This window comes from Balaenoptera musculus, chromosome 19 (genome assembly GCF_009873245.2).
Source record: "Balaenoptera musculus isolate JJ_BM4_2016_0621 chromosome 19, mBalMus1.pri.v3, whole genome shotgun sequence".
Classification (NCBI taxonomy): Eukaryota; Metazoa; Chordata; class Mammalia; order Artiodactyla; family Balaenopteridae; genus Balaenoptera; species Balaenoptera musculus.
In genome coordinates this window covers 6,777,474-6,797,941 of record NC_045803.1, presented here as the reverse complement: position 1 = coordinate 6,797,941, position 20,468 = coordinate 6,777,474, and the positions used below count along the sequence as shown (strand labels likewise).

The window sequence follows — 20,468 nt, the reverse complement described above, 5'->3', positions numbered from 1 at the left end:
GCAAAAAAAAGGCACTGTGAGAGTGTCTGGGCGGTCCCTGAATTTTGTTTTAAATTAAATTTTAAAGATACATTGGACATACTCCTTGCATCCTTTGAAAAGCTCAATATGATCTTCTAAGCATTCCCCTGTGTCCTTCAATAGTCTTCGAAACTCCATTTTGAACCGCTGCATGATATTCTGTCGTAAGGATGTGCAGTGATTCACTGAACCAGTGCCCCAATCATCAGGAACTGAGACTGCTTCTACGTTTTGGCTGTTGTGCCATCCAGCATTCAACACAACTCTCTGAACACTTCTGAGGATCTCAGGATGGGTTGATCTGTTTCTTAGGATGGAAGCATATTTCCTTGTCAAGTGACTCTACACGCCTTGCTCACAGGACCCCATGTTAGACCCCTGGAGGGACCAGGGCAGCCCCCTAAAGGCCTGGGTGGGTCAGTGTACTTTGTGAGGTTAAGTACATCATGTCTTCTGACCCAGCAATCCCCCCGGCGTACATTCCAAACACATTATCATGCCGCAGCCCCCAAAGGGTTCCTAAAGGAGGCTTTGTGGGGGGTGGGGCAGGAAGGGGGGGACGCCCATCAAGGAAATTCTGCAGCAGTTAAAGCACCCGAGTACACACATGCACACACACACACACACACACAGGGCGACGTGGATGGCTCTTAACAACCCAGGCCAAGTGAAAACAGTGAGACAAAGAAAGCCATCTATAACGCACCTTCATTTACATAAATTAAAAATACATGCACACAAAGCAACAATAAGCATTTTGCAAGAACACACACAAGCAGAAAGATCCAGAGTAAACACATGAGGATGGCTGGCTCTGGAGGAGGGGAGGGGAGGAGAGTGGGGACAAGGAGACGAGGCCGTGACCTGTGACCGAGGAGGGGGGCCCAGGGAGGACCCCCGCTTGCCTGAGGAGGGGTGGGCTGGCTGAGCCCAGCCCAGGGGCACAGCGTCTACGTGGACCCAGAGTACACAGGGGAACAGAGGTGTCCCTGGGCCCGCCCGGTAGTGGCAGGTGCCCGGCTTGAGTGGCAACAGGGCTGCAGGGCAGAGGGAAGGCGGGTCCCCAGGGCTTCGCCTAGAAGGCATCTCTGTAGGCTCAGCCCCGTCCCCGTGGCCACTTGGCCACGTGTGCTTGGAGTCCCCGTGCCCCCCGTGTGGTCCTCGCCCTCGCTGGACTGCAGGCGGCCAGGGGTGAGTGGGAACAGGTGATGGGACCCTCAGGGCTGCCCCAGTTCTCAGGGCGGGCACTGCAGGAGTCACCTCCTGCTCCCGCTCATGGAGGTTCCCCCGGTCTCTGCCAGGTCCCCTGGGGCTGGCCTTCCTTTCTCAAATAACTGCTGATCACCTACTGTGCGCCAGACTCTGGTCTAGGTGCTGGGGATGACACAGGGAGCAGGGCGAAGTCCCTGCCCTCATGGAGGTGACCATCTGGGCAGGAGCCAGATGACAAGCAGGTGACCATGGACATGGGGGGACTCTCGAATCTCCACAACTCAGGCCACCTCTACGGAGCTTTGGTGCCAGGCCTCGTGTGCGTGCACCTTGGGGCGGTCACAGCCTCCGACCCCACAATCCCACTTCTAGGAATTTGTCCCAAGGGCAGAATCCAGAATAGTACAAAGAACAAGAACTGAGGATGTTCACTGCAGTGTTGTTTACATCAACGAAAACGCTGGGTGGCGCAGTGGTTAAGAATCCGCCTGCCAATGTGGGGGACACGGGTTCGAGCCCTGGTTCGGAAAGATCCCACATGCCGCGGAGCAGCTAAGCCCGTGTGCCACAACGTGCGCCTGCGCTCTAGAGCCCGCGAGCCACAGCTACTGAGCCCGCATGACACAACTACTGAAGCCCATACCCCTAGAGCCTGTGCTCCGCAACAAGAGAAGCCACCGCAATGAGAAACCCGTGCACCGCAACGAAGAGTAGCCCCCGCTCACCGCAACTAGAGAAAGCCTGTGCGCAGCAACGAAGACCCAAAAATAAATAAACAAATTTATAAAATAAAACACTGGAAATAAGAGGGGACTAGTTAATTAACTGGACGCTCACGCATCGGAATCTAATGCAGTCATTAAAATCCACATAATAGACAAGTATCCGAATCAGGGAGAAAGATATTCATGGTTGAACTCCTAGGTGCCAAAAGCCAGTTGCCAGCCAGTAAGAAATGGGGTGATTCCATTTTTTCTTTTTTTTTTTTTAAAAAAGCAAAATATCCATTTAGAGACCCAACCCTGTCGTGCACACAGAGGTGTGTGTGCAGAGTCTCTGAATAAAAAGACACCAAATGTTAACGGGAGTTACCTGTGGTTGTCGGATTACACTTGGCTTTTGTCCCTGTGTTCTTACTTAGGTATCTTTTCTAGTTTTTCTAAATTAATTTGTATTCATTCTATAATAAATCATTTTAAACCACATTTACATAGGCACAGAAAAGAGCCAGGAAGGCTTTAAAACAAAATGTAAACAGTAGTTATGTATATCTAGGTAGTGGGACTAGGGGTGAGTTATTTCATTTCTTATCTGGATAATTAAAAAGTTATTTGGTAAAACCCCTCTAACGGCGGCCCCACTCCTCCCGCCATCTGCAAGGTGTCCACCGAGGGAGGAAGATTCCATTGAACATCTTGAATCGTTCACTTTTGCGGACTGGACATTCCCTGGCCTCAGGGAATGTGCAGTCTGGGGGGTGGGGTGGGGTCGGAGGTCTCCAGAGCAGGGGGCTGCAAGAATCCCCAGGGGTGAGAAACGAAAGTGTTAGGAGTTCAAGATATGCTTGCCATCCTTTAACGTGGCCATTTTTGTGCAAGCTTTATAATATACACGATCCATGGATGCTGTAGACCTTTGTACGACTTTAGCAATAAAATTCATATATGTATATTCCGACAGGGATGTGGGTCACATCGTTTGGAGACCAGTGGCCTGGGAGATGAGGTGAGAGACACACGAGCAGACAGGTCCAACCAAGGGGTCCACTCAGACCTACAGAGTCATCCTCTCTCCTTCTTTTCCCATATCCACTTTGCTGGAAAATCATGTGGTCTCCACCTTCAAAACAGACCCAGGGGCTTCCCTGGTGTTGCAGTGGTTAAGAATCTGCCTGCCAGTGCAGGAGAAACAGGTTCGAGCCATGGTCAGGGAAGAGCCTACATGCCGCGGAGCAACTAAGCCCGTGTGCCACAACTACTGAGCCTGCATGCCACAACTACTGAAGCCCGCATGCCTAGAGCCTGTGCTCCACAAGAGAAGCCCGCTCACTGCAATGAAGAGTAGCCACCGCTCATCGCAACTAGAGAAAGCCTGTGCACAGCAACAAAGACCCAACGCAGCCAAAAAACCAACCAACCAACCAACCAACCAAACAAACAAACAAAAAACACCACCAAAAAACAGACCCAGAATCTGTCTGCTTCCCACACCTCCACCGCAACCAGTCTGGGCCAACCTGGGGCCACCAGCATCTCTCTCCTGAACTCTGCACCAGCCTCCGAACAGGGCTCTCTGCCATCGCCCTTGCCCCTACAGTCCCCACACCTTGGCCAGAGAGAGACCCGAGTCAGAGCCCGTCTGTCCTCTGCTCAGAGCCTCCCCTGGCTCCTGTCTCATGCAGAGAAGAGCCCAAGTCCTCACCGTGACCACGAGGCCCCTTTGTCCCATCTCTGTCCTCATCCCCCGCCCTCTCCCCATGGTTCACTCCGCTCAAGCCACGCCAGGCTCATGGCTTTTCCTCCTACACACCAGGCAGGCTCTACCCCAGGGCCTTTGCACCTGCTGCCCCCTGCCTGGAATGCCCCACAAGGCTCCCACCATCACCTCCTCCAAACATTTGCTCAGATGTCACCTTCTCCATGAGGCCACCCTGACCTCCGTGTCTTTTTTTTTTTTTTTGGCGGATCTGAGTAGCTTGCGGGATCTTACTTCCCCGACCAGGGATTGAACCCGGGCCCCTGGCAGTGAGAGCACCGGGCCCTAACCACTGGACCACCAGGGAATTCCCAGAGAACCACTGTTTTAAAGGCATTTGGTCAATCCCCTGTCCCCATGCAGGCCTCTCCTATCCCAGCCCATAGAGCCAGGAGAGAAGAGGGCTCAGAGCTAAACTTCCCCTCCCCCACTGCAGATCCTGGTCTGACCCTGGGGAAGGGGAAGGGATCAGGGCCCCCATCTGACTGTCCTGGACAGCCTGGGGACCAGAGCCCCCTCTGTGGGGGCAGAGAGGGGACCTCTTAGGGGGTCAGTGCCAAGGGGACTGCCAAAGGCAAGGCTGTCCCTTCCTGGGTGGCCGTGGGGCAAGGACCACTGAAGCTGGAGTTGTGTCACATCACCACACCCCTGCCCCTGCAGGACTGTGTCCCCGGGCTCCAGGCCCACCTCACCAGCTGCCTCCACCTAGAGGCTACCTTTTCTGCTCGTGTGCTCTGAGTCAGCCTCAGACACATCAAGCTGCAGTCTCAGCTGCTCTGTCCATGCCTCCCTTTAGGGGGCGACACCCTCCCTTCATTCTCACCATACACCTGCCCCCTTGCTGCCGGTACTCCATCCATCCTTTGTGTATTCATGTGACAGTCCACAGATGCTGCTAGGACCAGCTCTGGGCAAAGCCCTTCCCTGCCCCTGAGTGGCTTACATTCTAGAAGGGAAGAGGCAATCCACCAATACACAGGGTGGCACGCCAGGCTGGGATAACCGGGAAATGGGAGCCGGAAGGGGGGAGGTTAGAGCATCAAGGATTGCGTCTGCGACGAGGAGCTACTGAGTTCCCACCACCAGCAACATCCCTTTGGAGGAACTGGGCCGTTTTATCTTTGGGGGGCTCAGTGAACAATTCGGTCCCATCAACAGCTGCTCAGTGCCCGGCCCTGCGCTAGGCGCCCGCGCCCCAGTCCAGTGCAGGGCACTGGCTGACATGTGACAGCGACCAAGAGACACGGGTGCCACAGCTCCGCCACCTAACTGCATACATTCAACCCATCCTCCCAGGGGCCACCACACAAGCCTGATGGTGCCCTCTTGCCTAAAGCCCTCCAGAGCCCCCTGGACTCTGGCATGAAGTCCAGCCTCTTCTGTGATAACCAGTCGCCCTCCCAGCCCTGGGGAGCTGCTCAGACGATCCCTCTGCCTGAATACGCCTCTCTTGGGACCTGGGGTCCCGCAGGCAAACCTCCCCTCACCGTCTTCCTCTCCGGGCCCAAAGCGCCCCAGCATCCACGTCCTTCCCCTGAACGCTTTGGTCTGTTCAGTGTCTCTTGGTTGACTTACACATGGGAGGCCGTAGTCTAGGCACTCGGGACACATCAGTGAATAAAACTGACAGCCACTCGCGCCCTCCCTGATCCCGCATTCCAGGCCTCTGTCTAGAAGTAAACGGGCATTGTGTTAAACGCTAAGGGCCGTGGGGGACGGAACTGGATGGGGGAAGTGGGTGGTGGCTGCAGGAGGAGGGGTTGCTGGTTGCAGCTTTAAAGACATGGAGCTCAGGGGAATTCCCTGGTGGGCCAGCGCTCAGCGCTTCCACTGTGGTGGCCCGGGTTCAAAAAAAACCCAGAAAACAGTGGTTCTCAACTGGGGGGGGGGAAAATTCCCTCCCTCCCCAGGGAATATCTGGCAACATCTGGAGACACATTTGGAACTGGGGGCGGGACGCTACTGGCCTCTAGTGGCCGGGGGTGCTGCTTCACACCCTGCAGTGCGCGGGATTCGCGCCCCCCAGTCCCACCGAGGAGGATCCAGCCCCAAAGTCAGTAAAGCAGAGGGGAGACCCTGCTTCCACATAGCACAGCCCTGCCCCCAAAGCATCACTCATGGCCCATCTTAATGACAATTATAATCGGATGGCAACTGCCCCGTCCGAGTGCTGCCAGCCAGGTACTGGGGAGCGCTGGGCTCTCACACCAGCTCCGGGAAGTGGGGGGGTGTGTGAGCCCCGTACCGCACAGCAAGTGAGCGCTCGCCCGGGGCCAGAACGGCTCTAAATCCTTGACAAGTGTGACACCCATCAGCCCTCGCACCAATCCCGTGGGGCAGGGATCGTATCATCGCCATTTTCCAGGTGAAGAAACTGAGGGGCAGAGCCATGCATCATGTGCGCCCGACGCCACGCGGCAGGTGCGGTGGTGCAGGTGGCCCAGGGGCCTCAGGGAAGGGTCACTCCCAGCACGACCTGTGGCTCCGGGGCCAGGCTGAAGGCTCACCTGTGCCGTGCTGTGGGAGGAGGGCAGATGGTCCTGCCCTGGGGCCCAGCGTGCGGGTACAGACACAGGGAGCCTTGTGCCGAGGAAACCCAGACAGCCTCGGCTCAAGTGACTAGGGTGCAAACAGCGTCTCATCAGTGCCCAGGGTACGGGCGTGAAGAGCTGGTGCGGACGCCCAGGAGGCTTTGCCAGCTCAGGGGGGAGGGACTGGCCACCGCCTGGGCCCCTCCCCCACCCCCACGGGCCGCCAGCCCGGCTCACCTGGATACCATTCTCCTGCAGGTTCAGGTACCGCGTGTTGACGGGGATACTGGCCGGGACCTCGGCCAGCTCCCTCCTTGTGCAGATCACCCGGCTGGCCTGGTTGCTGCAGGAGCAGGCCGCGGGGCAGGAGGTGGCTGGCGGGGAGCCCCCTCCGGCGGCAGATGTCCCGGCCACGCCGCCCCCGCCGGCCCCCAGGGGTGGGGAGAAGAGCCAGAGGAAGAGCAGGGCCCCATGGGGCCAGGACATCCTACTGGGCGGCAGTGGGGGGCACGGGGAGCCGCGGGCACGCGCCATCCTCAATGTTCATGCTCCGCCTGGGCGCCGGGGGGCTGTCAGGGAGAGAGAGGGAGAGGCTCAGTGAGGGACGGGGACCCCCCGAGTGGCCCAGCTTCTCCCCGACATCCAGGCCGCTCTCTGCGGCTGCTGCCACCACCATCACCTCCCTGCCCAGGCTCAGGACCCAAGGGGGCAAGGCTCCTGCAGGCCCCCTGTGGGGGGAGAGGCCACCCCTGACGATGAGGGCCCAGCAGGACGAGGGGTGCAGAGAGGAGGGCTAGCCCTGCGCACCCTACACTCATCTCACCCTCTCTGTGCTGGGAAGACTTTATGCCCATTTCGCAGAACAGAAAACTGAGTCTGGGGGAGAGGAAGTGCTCACCCAGGGGCGCTTGGCCGGCAAGTGGAGATGTCGGCCAGATTAAAAACTTGGTTCTTTGCATGATTTCAAAAAGGGACATAAATAGGTCGAGATAGAGTGAGAGACAAGAGAGACAAGACATAAGTGACAGACAAGAGGTGAAAAGCCAAGCTGGGAAGTCGGAGTGAGGATCTGGCTCCTGTCCCAGCAGCCACCCAAGTCCCCTCTCCACCTGCACGCACCTCTGGGAGGGGACCAGCCTCCTGGACGCCCCCCCCCCCCCACCACTTCTCCCTTCAGGGAGTGTTTGTAGAGGCCAAGTTTCCCAGCAACCCGGACTCCCCGCCATCACCCATGGTCCGTGCGCCTCGCAGCAGCGGCAGCAGCTGGAGGGATCTGAGTTAGACTCAGAGGGGGAACTGGAAGGAGAAGGTGAGGTGCCAGACAAGGCAAGTGGGGAGGTGCCGGGTGTGGGCAGGTGAGGCAGCTGCGGAGGGAGGACACCGGAGACGATAACGGGGGAGGAGGAGGTGGAGGGCGGCAGGTGCTCGAGGCCACGATGGCGGCTGGTGGGTCCGTGCCAGCGGCTGCTGCGCGCAGGATGGTGCCGGGCCCGCCCGCCCGCCGGAGAAGGGGCTGGGGGGCCGGAGAGCCTGAGCCTGAGCTCTGGGAGGGGAGTGGGCAGCGTGGGGGTCAGGCCCTCCCACCCACATTTCCACAGGACCAGAGACGGAGAGGGGGATCGGCTAGTCATGACAGTAACAATGAAAACAACAACAATAATAATGGCTCCGGAATTGCGAGTCTGCCCCTTCTCTGCGCCAGACCTGCACACGCTCGTTTAAGCCTCCTGGGAGCCCCAGGGGGGAAGCTGTTAGGACGCCCAGTTGACAGATGAGGCCACTGAGAAGCACGGAGCTGGCTGGGCAGCGACAGAAGGGGTCTGTGGTCCTGGCTTTACCCCTCGGGCTCCCAACCCGAACCCTTCCACGCCGCGTCTGCGCCTCGAGCGCACACAAACGCGCCCACGCCCGCGAGCTCTGCTCCAACGCGGCTGACCCAAGAGTTCCCCACGAGTGGGGCGAATAGGGGGACAGAGGAGCCGTCTGCACAAACACGCACAGCAGCAGCGGTGCCGGGGCGCGCCCTCGCGCTCCCAGACCCACGGACGCAGGGCCGCCGGGCCTCCCCACCGCCCCGCACACGCACGCGCACACACACGCTCCCTCCCGCCGTTTCCAACATCATTTTAACTCAGATAAAAGGACATGTGCGTATGTCTGTGTGCCTGAACGCATGTGTGAGGGGAAGAGCAACAGCTAGACGGAGACACAGAGACAGAGACAGAGAGAGAAAGATGGGGGTGGGATGGGGGCAGGGTTGGTCCTGTGTCTACACTCCAGACTCATTTTTCTGCCTGGAGGACTGGGAGCTGTGAGCGCCTCTATCTACGCGGCCTGTGAGGGCGGTGGGGTCTTTGCATACCCCTGAGTGACAGGGAGCGCTACGCTCTGTCCCTGTCCTGTTCCCACCTCAAGACACTGGTGATAAGGCAGCCCACACCCTCGGAGCCAAGGGCCGGCGCAGCCCAAGGGGGCCAGCCTTCGAGGCCGGGGCACCCCCAGAGCGGGACGCCCTTCGGGCGGTGGGAGCCCGCAGCGCCCACCCCAGGTCCAGACCCGCCGCCGCTGTGTCTCTACCTCCGCCTCGGTCCCCATCTCGCCTGCTGCCAGCCCGCACCACCGCCGCCCCCACCTCACCCCGACCAGGACGGCTTCTGCAGAGCCTGGGCCTCCCTCCCCTCCCTCATCGCCCTCCGCCATCTCCATCCTTGTCTCCCCCAACAGAGAGCGACACTCACCCCAGTGGCTCGGCTTCCGCTGGGCCTCTCCCTGCGCCCCAGGTCCCCCCCTCCACATGCCTCCAGCCGCCGGGGGCTCTGCCTCCCCAGTTCTCCAGGGCTTCCCGTCGAGGTTGTGCTGGGGGGGGCGCAGGGGCTTTTGGGGTCTCCCCGCGCCCCCCCCCTCCTCGCCTATCGCCCTTCCCACCCCCCCGGAGGCCCGTCTAGGCCACTGCAGCAACTGTCTCCTCCTCCCCTCCCTGCTCGCCTCCTCCAGTCTCTTACCCTCTACCTCCACTCTCCCCCCACCGCCAGCCTCCTCTCCCCCCGCTGACCTCAGCCCCCTGCTCTCTCCCTGCCCCTCTGCCTCTGCGCCCCGGCCCCCTCCTCAGGTCCCCCCCTCACGGTCTCGCCACCCTTGGGACCACCAGGCCCCCCTCTCCTTCTCCATCTCCTCCTCACTCTCTCTCCGTCCCCATCACCCTCTCGCAGGTGGGTCGGGGTGCCCGTCTCGGTCGGATTCTCAGTCCGTCTGTCCGTCTGTCTGTCTCTGTCTCCCTCGGCCGGGCTCTGTCTGTCTCTCTCTCTCCGCGATTACAATTTCTAGTCACACGGCAGTGCAGAGCCAAGCTGTGCCTCAGCTCCCTCCCTCCCCACCCCCTCCCTCCTTCTTTCTCGCCTCCTGAGCGGGGAGGGCGCCTCTCCTCCTTCCTCCTCCAGCCCCCCTTCCCAGCGCCGGAGGCCTCCCCCTCCCCCGTTAATCAAAGCCTCCGTTATCTAATTAACCCATTGGTTCTGGGCAGCCGGGGAAGGGCGGGGAAGCCGGGGAGGAAGGTTGAAGGCTGGGCTGCCCAGGGAAGTGGGGGGTGGGGGGCGTCTGGGCTGTGCCAGGCCTGGCCTCCTGGCACAGACAAACTCATCGGCCGCATAACCAGGCTGGGCCAGCGCTGACCCACCGCCCCTCGTGCACCTGCCCCCCAGCCAGAGTGCAGACAACCTGGCGCGAGCTCCTCTGCAGGCAGGCGCTCCCCCAGGACCCTAGGAGCCCCCCCAAAGCCCCCCACCACACTGCACAGCCAGGCACCCTGACTTCCACCCCGATACACCAGCGAACCTGGGCCCACGTCACCGTCACCCCAGTCCTTCAGCCGAGGGCCAACCCCTGTTCCTGCCACAAAGGAACCCATCCCCAGATGCAGCCCTCTCCCCTGGACCTCAGCTATACCCTGCTATCCGCCTCCTGATACACTTCTGCAAAATGGGCAGGGCAGCCTCTTCCATTCATTCTATTCATCGTTTTTAAGCCATCCATCCATCCAACAAATATTTTCTGCGTCCCTACTGTGTGCAGACACTGGTGTAGATGCTGACTAATGCTGCCCCCACCCTCCAAACCCAACATGCACAGGCCCCAAAAGACAAGTAGCAATAATAGAGCACATTGATCAAGTGCCAGGGGGCCTGCGTTTCGGTCCTGGATCTGCTGTTGGTTTGCTGTGTGACCTCAGGCCAGTGACTTCATTTTTCTGAGCTGCAGAAAAATGCTGTGAAACAGGGATAATAATAGTATCTATCTCATGGGGCCACTCGGGGACTGGCTCAGTAAATGGCTCTCTCTTTACAAAAAATGCAGATCTGACCACTTCTCATCCCCGCCACCATCTCCCCTAGATGATCACAGCTGCCTCCTCAGTTGTCTCCCCACTTTGACTCTCGCCCTCCCTCCCACACGGTTCCCACAGGCAGCTGGAGGGGTCCTGACAGCATCCAAGTCAGATCCTGCCCCTCCTCCACTAAACAGCTCTCACGCTCTGTCTCGTGGGGTGTAAGGGCAGAGACTTCACCGAGGTTTAGCAGACCCCTCTCCCCAGGATGGGCTGCTCCTCCCCTGCTCACCCACCCACCTCAGGCCACACTGGCCTCTTCACTGTTTCTGGAATGGCGCGCACAGTCCTGCCTCAGGGCCTTTGCACGTGCTCTTCCCTCTGCCTGGACCGCTCATCCTCAGGCGTCCCTGTCCTCCTTCAGGTCTTTGCCCTTCAGGTCTTTTCAGTGAGGCCTCCTTGCATCTCACAGCACCCCTACCCCACACCAGAACCTTCTCTGCATTGTCTATATCGCATTTGTTACCCTCTGACCTCTTAGAAGCCCACACACTTGAGTGTAAGCTCCCCGAGGGCAGGGACTGCGTCTGTTTTGTGCACAGTTTGGTTCCCAGCACCTACGATGGTGCCTGGCACAGGGTAGGTGCTCAGTGAACATCGGGTGGAGGCATTAGTTATCAGCGCCATCATTTAGATCCCTCCCCAGTTTCCCCCCCTTCTCTCCTATAGTCACACAGAGACACACCTGCTTGGCCACATGCCCCTCTCTGCACACCCAGCCCAGGACACACTCACCCAGCTTTACATCTCAGGCTCACCCCACAGGCGTCCAGACCCCAGGGTCCCCTCCCATCCCAGGAGGCCCCTCCCATCCCAGGAGGGTCCCCTCCCATCCCAGGAGGCCAGCCTGGCAGACTCAGCACCTCCATACGCCGCCGCAAACACACTGCCTTCAGCTCAATTTCTGCACCCACAGCATGGCGCCATCTGGCTGGCAGGGTCCCAGATACTATACCGTAGGTCCCCAGGGCAGCTGCGTGCACCCCACTAAATGCAGACCCTGAGGGGAGCCACACCTCAGATGCCACCTGTGTGGGCTACCTTCCTGGATATGGCTTTGCGCCGAGGGGACACCTGGCCCCAGTTACAGTCCTCCAACACAGCTAATAGGGGTGCTGGCTAACCCTCTTCTTCTGAGCATGTTCTCAAAGCCAAGGGCTGTGTACATGCCTGACTCATACCAACTCCTTGAATAACCCCACCACCAGTAATGGTAATGTCCACCGTGTGCCTGGCACCAACAGGGCAGAGTCCTGGGAGTTTGACTTGCATTAACTGTAGCTCTCCCATTGGCCCTCTGACAGGGGACTGCTCTTACCCCCACTTCACAGACAGGGAAGCTGAGGCACAGAGAGGCAAAGTCACTTGCTCAAGGCTAAATACACAGCTGGGAAGTGGCCCCTCCCTGGTCAGCCTCCCCAGAGCCAAGGGGCCACAGAGACGCTCAAGCTTGTCATGATAGCAGGGACAATTCCCTTGGAGGTCTCCTGGGGGCCTGTTGAACTGTGACCTGCCTTCTGTGACCCTCATTGGCCACGGTCTGCCCCTGATAGTGACGGGAATCTCTGTTGGGCATTCACTACGGGCCTAGGGCCATGCTTAGCCGTCCCTCGTCTCCAGATGCTGGCTTCTCCCCATGGCCCTAGGAGGAAGGCATTGTCCCTGTGTCCATTTTCCAGATGGAGAAGCAGATCCTGAGGGCTGAAGGTACTGGCTGATGGTCACACAGCCTGGATACGGGGCAGCTGGGATTGGAACCCAAGGCCCAGCCCTGGGCCAGGTCACCACACTGCCTCTCTCACCCCAGGGCCCTGGGAGAAGCCTCAACACGAGGGTCCTCCACCCCCACCTGGTGCAAGGGACCGAAGCAGACAGAGATGCAAGAGGCCCCAGAGAGAAGAGGTGTGAAAGGCAGAAAGGGGCAGAGACACAGCAGGAGAGAGAAACAGAGACAGAGGCCAATGCGAGCCCTGTGAGGTGGCAAGAAAGAGGGAGAGAGGCTTTAAGGGGGAACAGAGGAACCTAGAAAGTGAGCCGAGATCCAGGGGAAGGCGGAGGCATGGAGGACCAGGCACTCGAGGCGAGGGGCCGAGGCCTCACCAGCTTCGCCATCCTCCCCAAGTTCTGGGAGATCTCGGGCATTGTGCCTGAGAGGATTCAGGCAGATGGCAGATCGGAAACTCAGGGGCCCAGGAGAGGTGGGACGAGGACAAAAGGGGGGCAGGGAACATTCCAGTCAGGCAGACTCATCTTTTTCTGGGGGAAGTTCAGGAGGTGAGAGAAAAGATAGGAAATTGACTGCCATCGCAGCAAGAGGGATGGAGGTTAGATCTAAAGAAGAACTTCCCAACTGTGAGGGACTGGAGCCAGGAGGGTGGAGAGACATCAAAGCCAGGGAGAGATGAACACTTCTCTCTCTGGATGTCTGTCATACGGGCATGGCCGGGAGCTGTTACGGTGGGGGGAGGTGGGGGGGAGGGTACAGGCAGCACAGGCTTCAGGGATGGATGAAACAACTTCACACGTGTGTCCCTCTGAGCCGGTCCGTGTCCTGAACGCTTTTAAAATAAAAGTAACCCCAAAGCCCCGAGAATTGACAGTCCCTTAACTTTTGAGATAGAATCACCCTGGGAAAAGGGTGGCCCAGGCCCCTCATAGCTGCTGCGGAGGAAACAGAGTTGGGGGCTCAGCTCAGGACTTGCCCAGGCTTCCTGAGGCAGGGGTGGGCTGGGGAGAGGTGACTTGCTTGGTGAGGGGGACTGTCTTCTCCTGTCTTCCCCCAACTCCCGACCGAGAAGCACTGACGGGTCATTTATTTGGTCTTTCATATGTTCATTTAACAAATATTTACTGAGTGGCTCCACCACCCCGAGGCTCCGCCCACACACCGGGCACATTCCCACCTCAGGGCCTTTGCCCCTGCTGTTCCCTCTGCCTGAAGCGGTCCTCCTTGGGTCTGCGTTGCTCTGTCTCCATTCTGGACTGTTCCATGCCACCTCCGGGAGGGTTTCTTTGCCACCCCCCCCCCCCCAGCCCATCCCTTACACTTCTCTTCCTTTCCTTCACAACCCTCTCATCAGCTGGCCCGACATCATATGATGGATAACGCCCGGTCCTGCATATTGTCTGTTTCCCCACTAGAAGGTGAGCTCCCCAGGCAGGGAGTTTGTCTGTCTGGCTGCATCCCAGGTGCCTAGGATGCGCCCGGCTCCTAACAGAGCCTCATCAATACCCGCAGAATGAAGGAGCGAGCGAGCGCCCCCTACCGGTGGATTCCCTGCCGGCGCCGGGGGCGCAGGGGCGGAGGAGACCTGCCTTTGTCTTTGGGGAGTTAGTGGTCCAGAGGGGAGACATACAAAGGCTGAGTGAGAGGGTGAGCACGGGGTGGAGGCCCTGGAACGTCTGCGGGAGGAAGTGACGGCAAAGCTGAGAGCTGAAGGACCAGCGTGAGGCCTGCGGGTAAAGAAGGGCGCGTCAGGCAGAGGGACCCCTGTGTGTAAAGGCCTGGGGGCCAGAGAGGCAGATGGGGGTCGGGGGTCTGCGGAGTCCAGCTCAGTTACAAAGACGTCCTGCTCCACAGCGGGCTGAGAGGCGGGGGTGCTGGGAGCTGAGGGTGGGAGGCTGTGACAGGAGAGGGGCAGGGTCAGCTCTGGGTTGGAAAGACCCCTCTGAGTGGACTCTTGGGAGAGACTGAGGCCGGGCAGGAGCTGGGCCAAAGGTCCAGGGGGAGAGGATGAGGCTGGGACCGGGCCACAGGGGTGGCGAGGAGGAAAAGAGTGAAAAGATACTGCCAATTTGCAAAAAGCGGCACAACTTGGAGATGAGGCGGAGGGAGGGGGCAGGTTCTTCTTATAGATTTGCGGGTCAAATTCTTAAAGCCAGGAAAGGGGAGAGGGCAGGGAAGAAGGTTGGGGAGAGGAGACTGGAGCGGTCCAATCTTTGCTTGTAGGTGGCGAACCCGCTCATGCCAGCACCCCAGATGCTACGGGTGGTGCAGGGACCCGAAGCCTGGTTGCCATCGGTCGCTGTGGCTGTGTTACCTTGGGCCAGGCCCTCCCCCTCTCTGGGCTCCCATTTCCTCCTTTAAATCAGGACACCAGTGACAGTCAGCGCTGCCCGGGGCTGGGGAAAGGGGGCCCAGAAGATGGTCTAGTCAGCAAGTGACCAGCAAATGTGAGCTGGGACTCGAAGTCCTCCTGGTGAGTGGGGAAAGAAGCAAACCCGCTCCAGTCCCAGGCTGCTGCCAATTTTCTGCTGGGAACCATAGCTTGCTGTCCCCGTTTCTTCGTCTGAGAAATGGGAATTGATAACAGGTAGCATATGACAAAGGGCTGGAGGCAGGGGGTGGGGGGAGAACAGCAGCTGTTTGCCAGCCGGTGTGGAACCGGTTCAGTATTTGAATGAGCCGCTGTCCCCCACTGTGCAAGTGCCATCAGCACCGTCGGGTACGGTGGCCACCAGCATATGTGGCCGTCAGGCACTGGCCACGTGGTGAGTGTGAGTGAGGAGCTGAATTGTTGATTTACTTTAAATTAATCGAGCATTTTTTTTTTTTTTTTGGCTGCGCCCTGCAGCGTGCAGGTCCTTAAGTTCCCCGACCAGGGATCGAACCCGTGCCCCCCTCAGTGGAAGCTCAAGAGTCTTAACCACTGGACCGCCGGGGAATTCCCTCTTTAAATTACTCTAGATGTTGATGGCTACACACGGTTGCGGCCGTAGTGGTTACTGGATCGGACAGCGCGGTGTGGCCACCCCAGTGCCTCCCGGTTCAGCCTCGGTCCCGCTTGGAACCCTGAGTCCCCAGAGCTTGGGCTCCTTCAGCTCAGAGGCTCCGCCCACAACCTCACAGGGCTCTCCCGGGATTCTGGAAGGACTTGGAAGGAGATCAAAGTGAGAGAAACGAACTCAAGTGAGAGTAGGGCACCCAAGCCAGGCTGGCTCTGCCTTTGTCATACGAAGCCTGCTCTGTGCCAGGCCTCTGCTGAGGCAGCCTTGGGCCCACAGGGGAGGAACTACAGCAGTTCCACTTCACGGAAGGGCAGGCTGAGGCGTGGTGAGGTCCTGAGTCCTTGTTGTACCCGTGACCGCCCGGACCCGGGCAGGAACCAAGAGATGGAAGGAAGCCGAACGTCCAGGCCCCCTATACTGTGTGACTCTGGGAGGTGGGGCGGCCGCTGAATTGAATCCACCCAGGGAGAGAGCTAGGACCTAGCCTGGTGTTGGCGGCTTTCCAAACAGCGGTTATTGCCAAGGCTTCGCAGGGGTGCATGGGGGTGAGTTTGCAGGTGGGGAGGGCCCTGGTGTGAGCCAGCCTGACTGTGGCCTCCCGCCCCCCTGCTCCCCTCCCTGTCCCCTGGAAGGGCAACGCTGCCATCTGTTTTCCATCTCAGGGCGTGCAGAACTACTACACTTTAAAAAAGGGGGGCGTTCTACTAAAAGTAACCAAAAGCTGAAAACTCCTTGAACGGGATCAGTGTTCCTTAGACATCGGCGCGCATCCAGTTGAGCTGGGGGCTTTGTGAAAGTGCAGATTCTGATTTGGTGGATCCAGGACCAGGCCAAGATCCCACGTTTCCCAGGGATGGTGGTCCTGGAGCAAGGGGTCAAGGGTCCCCTAAGTGTGCCATCTGCTCCCACGTTCCATTTCCAGAAGAGTAATGAACCCTCCCCTCCCCCACCCTGTCTAGGGGTGTGCTGGGAGGGGATGCAGACCGGGGTTAGAACGTCGATTGTCACTCGTATTAGACATGGGGCCTTGGAAAGGGGACATCGCCTCTCATGGCCTCAGTTTGCTCATCTGTAAAATGAGGAGAATAGCTAATCGACCTCCTCGGATGGTGGGGAGTCAGTGGTCCCACATCTGTGATGTTGCTGAGCTCGTGCCTGGCTCATAGAAAGGTCTCAGTAAAACTCTTCTATGACTGTGACTATCCTCCTCCTCCTGGATAGTGTCACACTGTCACTTTAGGAAGGCTGGACAGGTGGAAAGAGCAAGGGTGTCAGGGAGACCTGGGTTTACACCCTGACCCGCCGCTTTCTCGCTGTGTCCCCCTCCGGCCCCCCAGGCTCTGTCTGTGAAGGTAATGACACCTAGCTTGGTGTCATTACCTGCCCAGTGCTGGGCACTTCAATGACAGTGTTATCAGTAGTAAATCATTAATAACAGTTATCACTTATTCTCACTGGGTCAGAAGAACAAATCTTTTCCTCCTTTTTACTCTACCCCCACACCCCCTTATGTTAATCCAGTATTTCTGGCTGGATCAAAAACACCCATTTATCGCTGGTGGGGGACCCACAGAATCACCTGAAGGGTCTTTGTTCCCCCCAGACCCAGCTGGACATGAACACCCCCACCCTGGGAAGGAAAGTCCGCCGCGACAATGGGCCTGGGTACGTCCTCTCCCCTCTGGGGTTTGAAGGGCATAAACAAGATCGAGAGGCCAGGAGCCTGCGAGTTACCAGAAGTCCGATATCTCTTTTAAACTCTAACCTTCTGAATCTATTACTCTTAACAATCTGATTATTGTTATTATTAATGATCCTAATTTCCACTCGGAGGGCCTGATGGGCCAGCATGTTGCCCTCTCTGTTTCCCCCTTTGGAAAGCAGTGATCTCAGCTGGGGGAGGCAATCTGCAGAGTGGCCAGCGCCCAGGTGTGCAGCCCCAGCTCTGCCACTTCTACCTTGGTGATCTCGGGCAAGGGACCTCATCTCTCCAGCATCAGTTCCCCCTTTTGTCAAACTAAGGATGATGATCGTGCCTCCCTCCCAGGACTCCTGTGAGGAGAAAACAGAACAAATCCACATGGAATCACCAGCACAGAGCCTGGCCCAGGGTAAGCGCTAATGAATGTCAGCTCTTGTCATCATTATCTCCGGCCCTGTGTCTGCGGGTTCCAGGCAAGTGGACGGCAAATCTCCGCGTTTACCGCCTGGGGTTGCCCCTCTGGGAGGGTTGGGGCTGCCACTGCTTTCTGACCTTTGTCACAGTGCTTGAACAAGAGCTCTGGGGCCTAAGCTCAACACTCTGACAGGAGTGTGGGCTGAGGGGTTCAGGGGGACACAGCTGAGACAGGAAGGGAGTGGCCTGGGTCGCTGCCCCAGCCCTACCTCGCTCCCTCTCTGCTTGCCATCTGGGTCATACACAGGCTTCTCAACACCCCCACCAGGACCCAGCGTTCTCACTCTCTGCAGCCCTCTTGAGGACCCAGCCGCCCCCTGGGATGGACTTCTGCCTGCAGGGGCTCTACCAGCCCATCTCCCAGGCCTCAGAAGCAGCCCCTCCCCTCCACCTGCCATGACAACAGTTGCATGTAGGTTTCCAGGCAACAAGGGGGCATCTTGGCACTCTTTTTACTCTCCTGCCACCCCCTCTCCGGCAGAGTCACCCCGCTCTCAGGGACTGGGAAGGGAAGGGAAAGGGGGTTTCTCCCCAGCAAAGATGGAGGGTTCCTAAACTCAGGGATGAGGAGGCTTCCTACACTCTGCCAGAGAGGAAACACAGACATTCTCCCGACACCCCGACAAGGGTGATAGTGGAGGAACTGATGGTGGGGCTGAGCACCGTCATGGCACAAAGGGGACCCCTGTCATCTGCACCCTGACCCGGAGATGAGACCAAGTGAAGCCCCTCCTCCCCCAGAACATAGCCTCATGTCCTCTGAGACCTGCACTGGGACCAGGTGAACTTTCAGCTGTGTACCTGCCCTCCCTTCAACACACAGGGAAACCCACCCCTGCCTGGGGGCTGCAATCTGACCCACTGGGGGACAAGGGTGGGGTCTGGGGCCCACCCTGGCTGTCAGCCAGCCAAGGATGGGCTGCAACAGAACTTGTGTGTGCTCTGCAGCCTGGTGGTCTTAAGAGTCTTCCCGTCCTTGGTGTGGCAGGGAGGCAGGCCCTGGCTCCAGGGAGGCCCAGAGCTGGGGCAAAACTGCCCCGAAGAATGATGGGGCAAGAAGGGCAGGCAGAGAGAGCCCCTGGCAAAGGGGCTCTGATTCTGGAAGAAAACCAAGGGTAGGAGTGTGGAGAGAGTGACGGGGGGGTGGGGTGGGGTGGGGGAGGTGGGAAGAACCACTTGGAGAGGAAAGAGAAGAGAAAATAGCAGAGGTGGAAAACTCTATAGTGCTGGGCAGGTAAGAAAGATGGATGAAGCAGGTTAGAACAGAGGAGGGAGGGTTGGCCCTTGGGGTACCTGAGCACAGGGCACTGCTACCCCAGGGGGAGAATTATTCAAAGGAAGCTGATAATCTGGAATTCTGAGATATAATTGAATATAACATTATATTAGCTTTAGGTGTACAACACAATAATTCAATATGCGCAAAATGATCACCACAATAAGTCTAGTTACAAATCACCACGCGAAGTTACACATTTTTTTCTTGTGATGTGAATGAGTTTTTATGTGAAATTGCTAATTTTTTTTTAAAAAGTTGGCAACACATTAAACACTTTGAAAGCAGTAGGGGCAAATAACACTCGTGGCCCACAGGACACCGGTGTAAGTGCTCAGGGCTGTGGGGAGGGCGAGTGCGGGGCGGGGGAAAAAAGCAGGGAGAGGAGGAGGAAGGAAGACGGGGGTTGGGGGGGGTCGAAACAGATGGCTGGAGGTGAGGGACAGTGACAACAGAGAAACGGAGAAGAAAGTGCAGGGAGCAAGCGTGGCTGAAAAGAAGTGGAAAAGGAAGCAAGGGTAGACAGAGGAGCCGAGACCCGAAGGCACTGGGCTGGGGGGGCGGGGTGAAGGGTCAGCCGAGGGGAGAGAGATGGGAGATGGAGGTGCGGAGATAGAGACACGAGGTCCAGGTGACACCTCAGGACAGATGCCCAGCCAGACCAGCCAGAGAGGTCGGGGAAGGGAAGGAGGATGCGGAGGGTGTGATAAAGAGAGGGTGCACTGTCCTATCAGAGGAGACAGGTGAGCCGTGGGGGTGGGGAGGAGAGGAGCCGGGGTGCCGGAAGAGGCTGCGGACTCAGCGCTTCCCCTCCCCCCCCCCCCACTCTGGCTGTGCCCCACAGCACCTCGCCTGGAGACCTGCCTCTCTCCACCTGGCCTCGGTGCGTGTGCTCACGTGCGTGTGCGCGCTGGGCCCTGGCTCCGTTTTCCTGAGACATGTCAATGGCCCTCTGATACCCGACGTCTTAATTCTGCCGGAGCCCTCTGACTCGGGGACCCCTCTCCCATCTGATCCTGGGTGGGATGCAGGGCGGCTGCTGGGGTCCCTCCAGCACACACGGAGACCCCTCACGCTGGGATCTGAGAATGCACCAGCAACACGTGGGGCTGCATCTTCACAGCTCTGAGACCACCTCCGTGCCTCTCGATGTCTCCGTGACACCTCTTTGAGTCTCTGTGAGTGCGAGGTCACAGGGCGACCAGGAGTGAGGGCCTCTCTGGCAGGGCGTCTCTCCAGGAGGTGCTGCCTTTGTCTCTCCCTCCATGTCTCTGTGTATGAGGGACTCTGTGTGTCCAGGTCTTTCTCCCGGCCTCTGGCTGACTCTGGGTTCCGAAGCCAAGTTCGTAACTGGGTCTCTCTGATTCCACATCTGGGTCTCTGGCTGCGAGTGAATGACTCTGTGTGTGTGTGTTTGTGCGTGTGCGCCCACGCACGTGTGCACCTCTGCCTACACATGCCTCTGTGTCTTTCTCACCCTCTCCCTCCTGCCCTCCACTGATGGCTGACTCACTCGGGCAAGTTGGGCCCGGTGCCTCTAGTTGCCCCCTGCACCTCTCGGGTGCTGAAGTGCCCTCTGGCTCCTTCTCACCTGCGCCCTGGGTCTCTCCCCACGTGCCCAGAGTCTGCGGCTCCCTGTGGCTCCCTGTGTCTCTGCCTTGCCTGGTC

The 20,468-nt window shown here is 58.5% G+C and overlaps 1 protein-coding gene across 4 annotated transcripts in view; it reads right to left on the bottom strand.

Annotated features, from left to right (window-relative positions):
* LRRC4B (leucine rich repeat containing 4B) overlaps positions 1-20,468 on the bottom strand; it is a 40,752-nt gene that overhangs the window by 17,748 nt on the left and 2,536 nt on the right. Inside the window, exons 1-3 of one of the 4 annotated variants that reach the window (XM_036833424.1) lie at positions 9,419-9,585; positions 8,978-9,095; positions 6,477-6,808 (exon numbers count right to left, since the gene is read on the bottom strand). In XM_036833424.1, the coding sequence (XP_036689319.1) occupies positions 6,477-6,773 (297 nt within the window). In that variant the 5' untranslated portion in view covers positions 6,774-6,808; positions 8,978-9,095; positions 9,419-9,585. Of the gene's footprint in view, positions 1-6,476; positions 6,809-8,977; positions 9,152-9,418; positions 9,586-20,468 lie in introns of those variants that run through there. The other 3 variants (XM_036833426.1, XM_036833423.1, XM_036833427.1) reach the window with 3 other exon arrangements.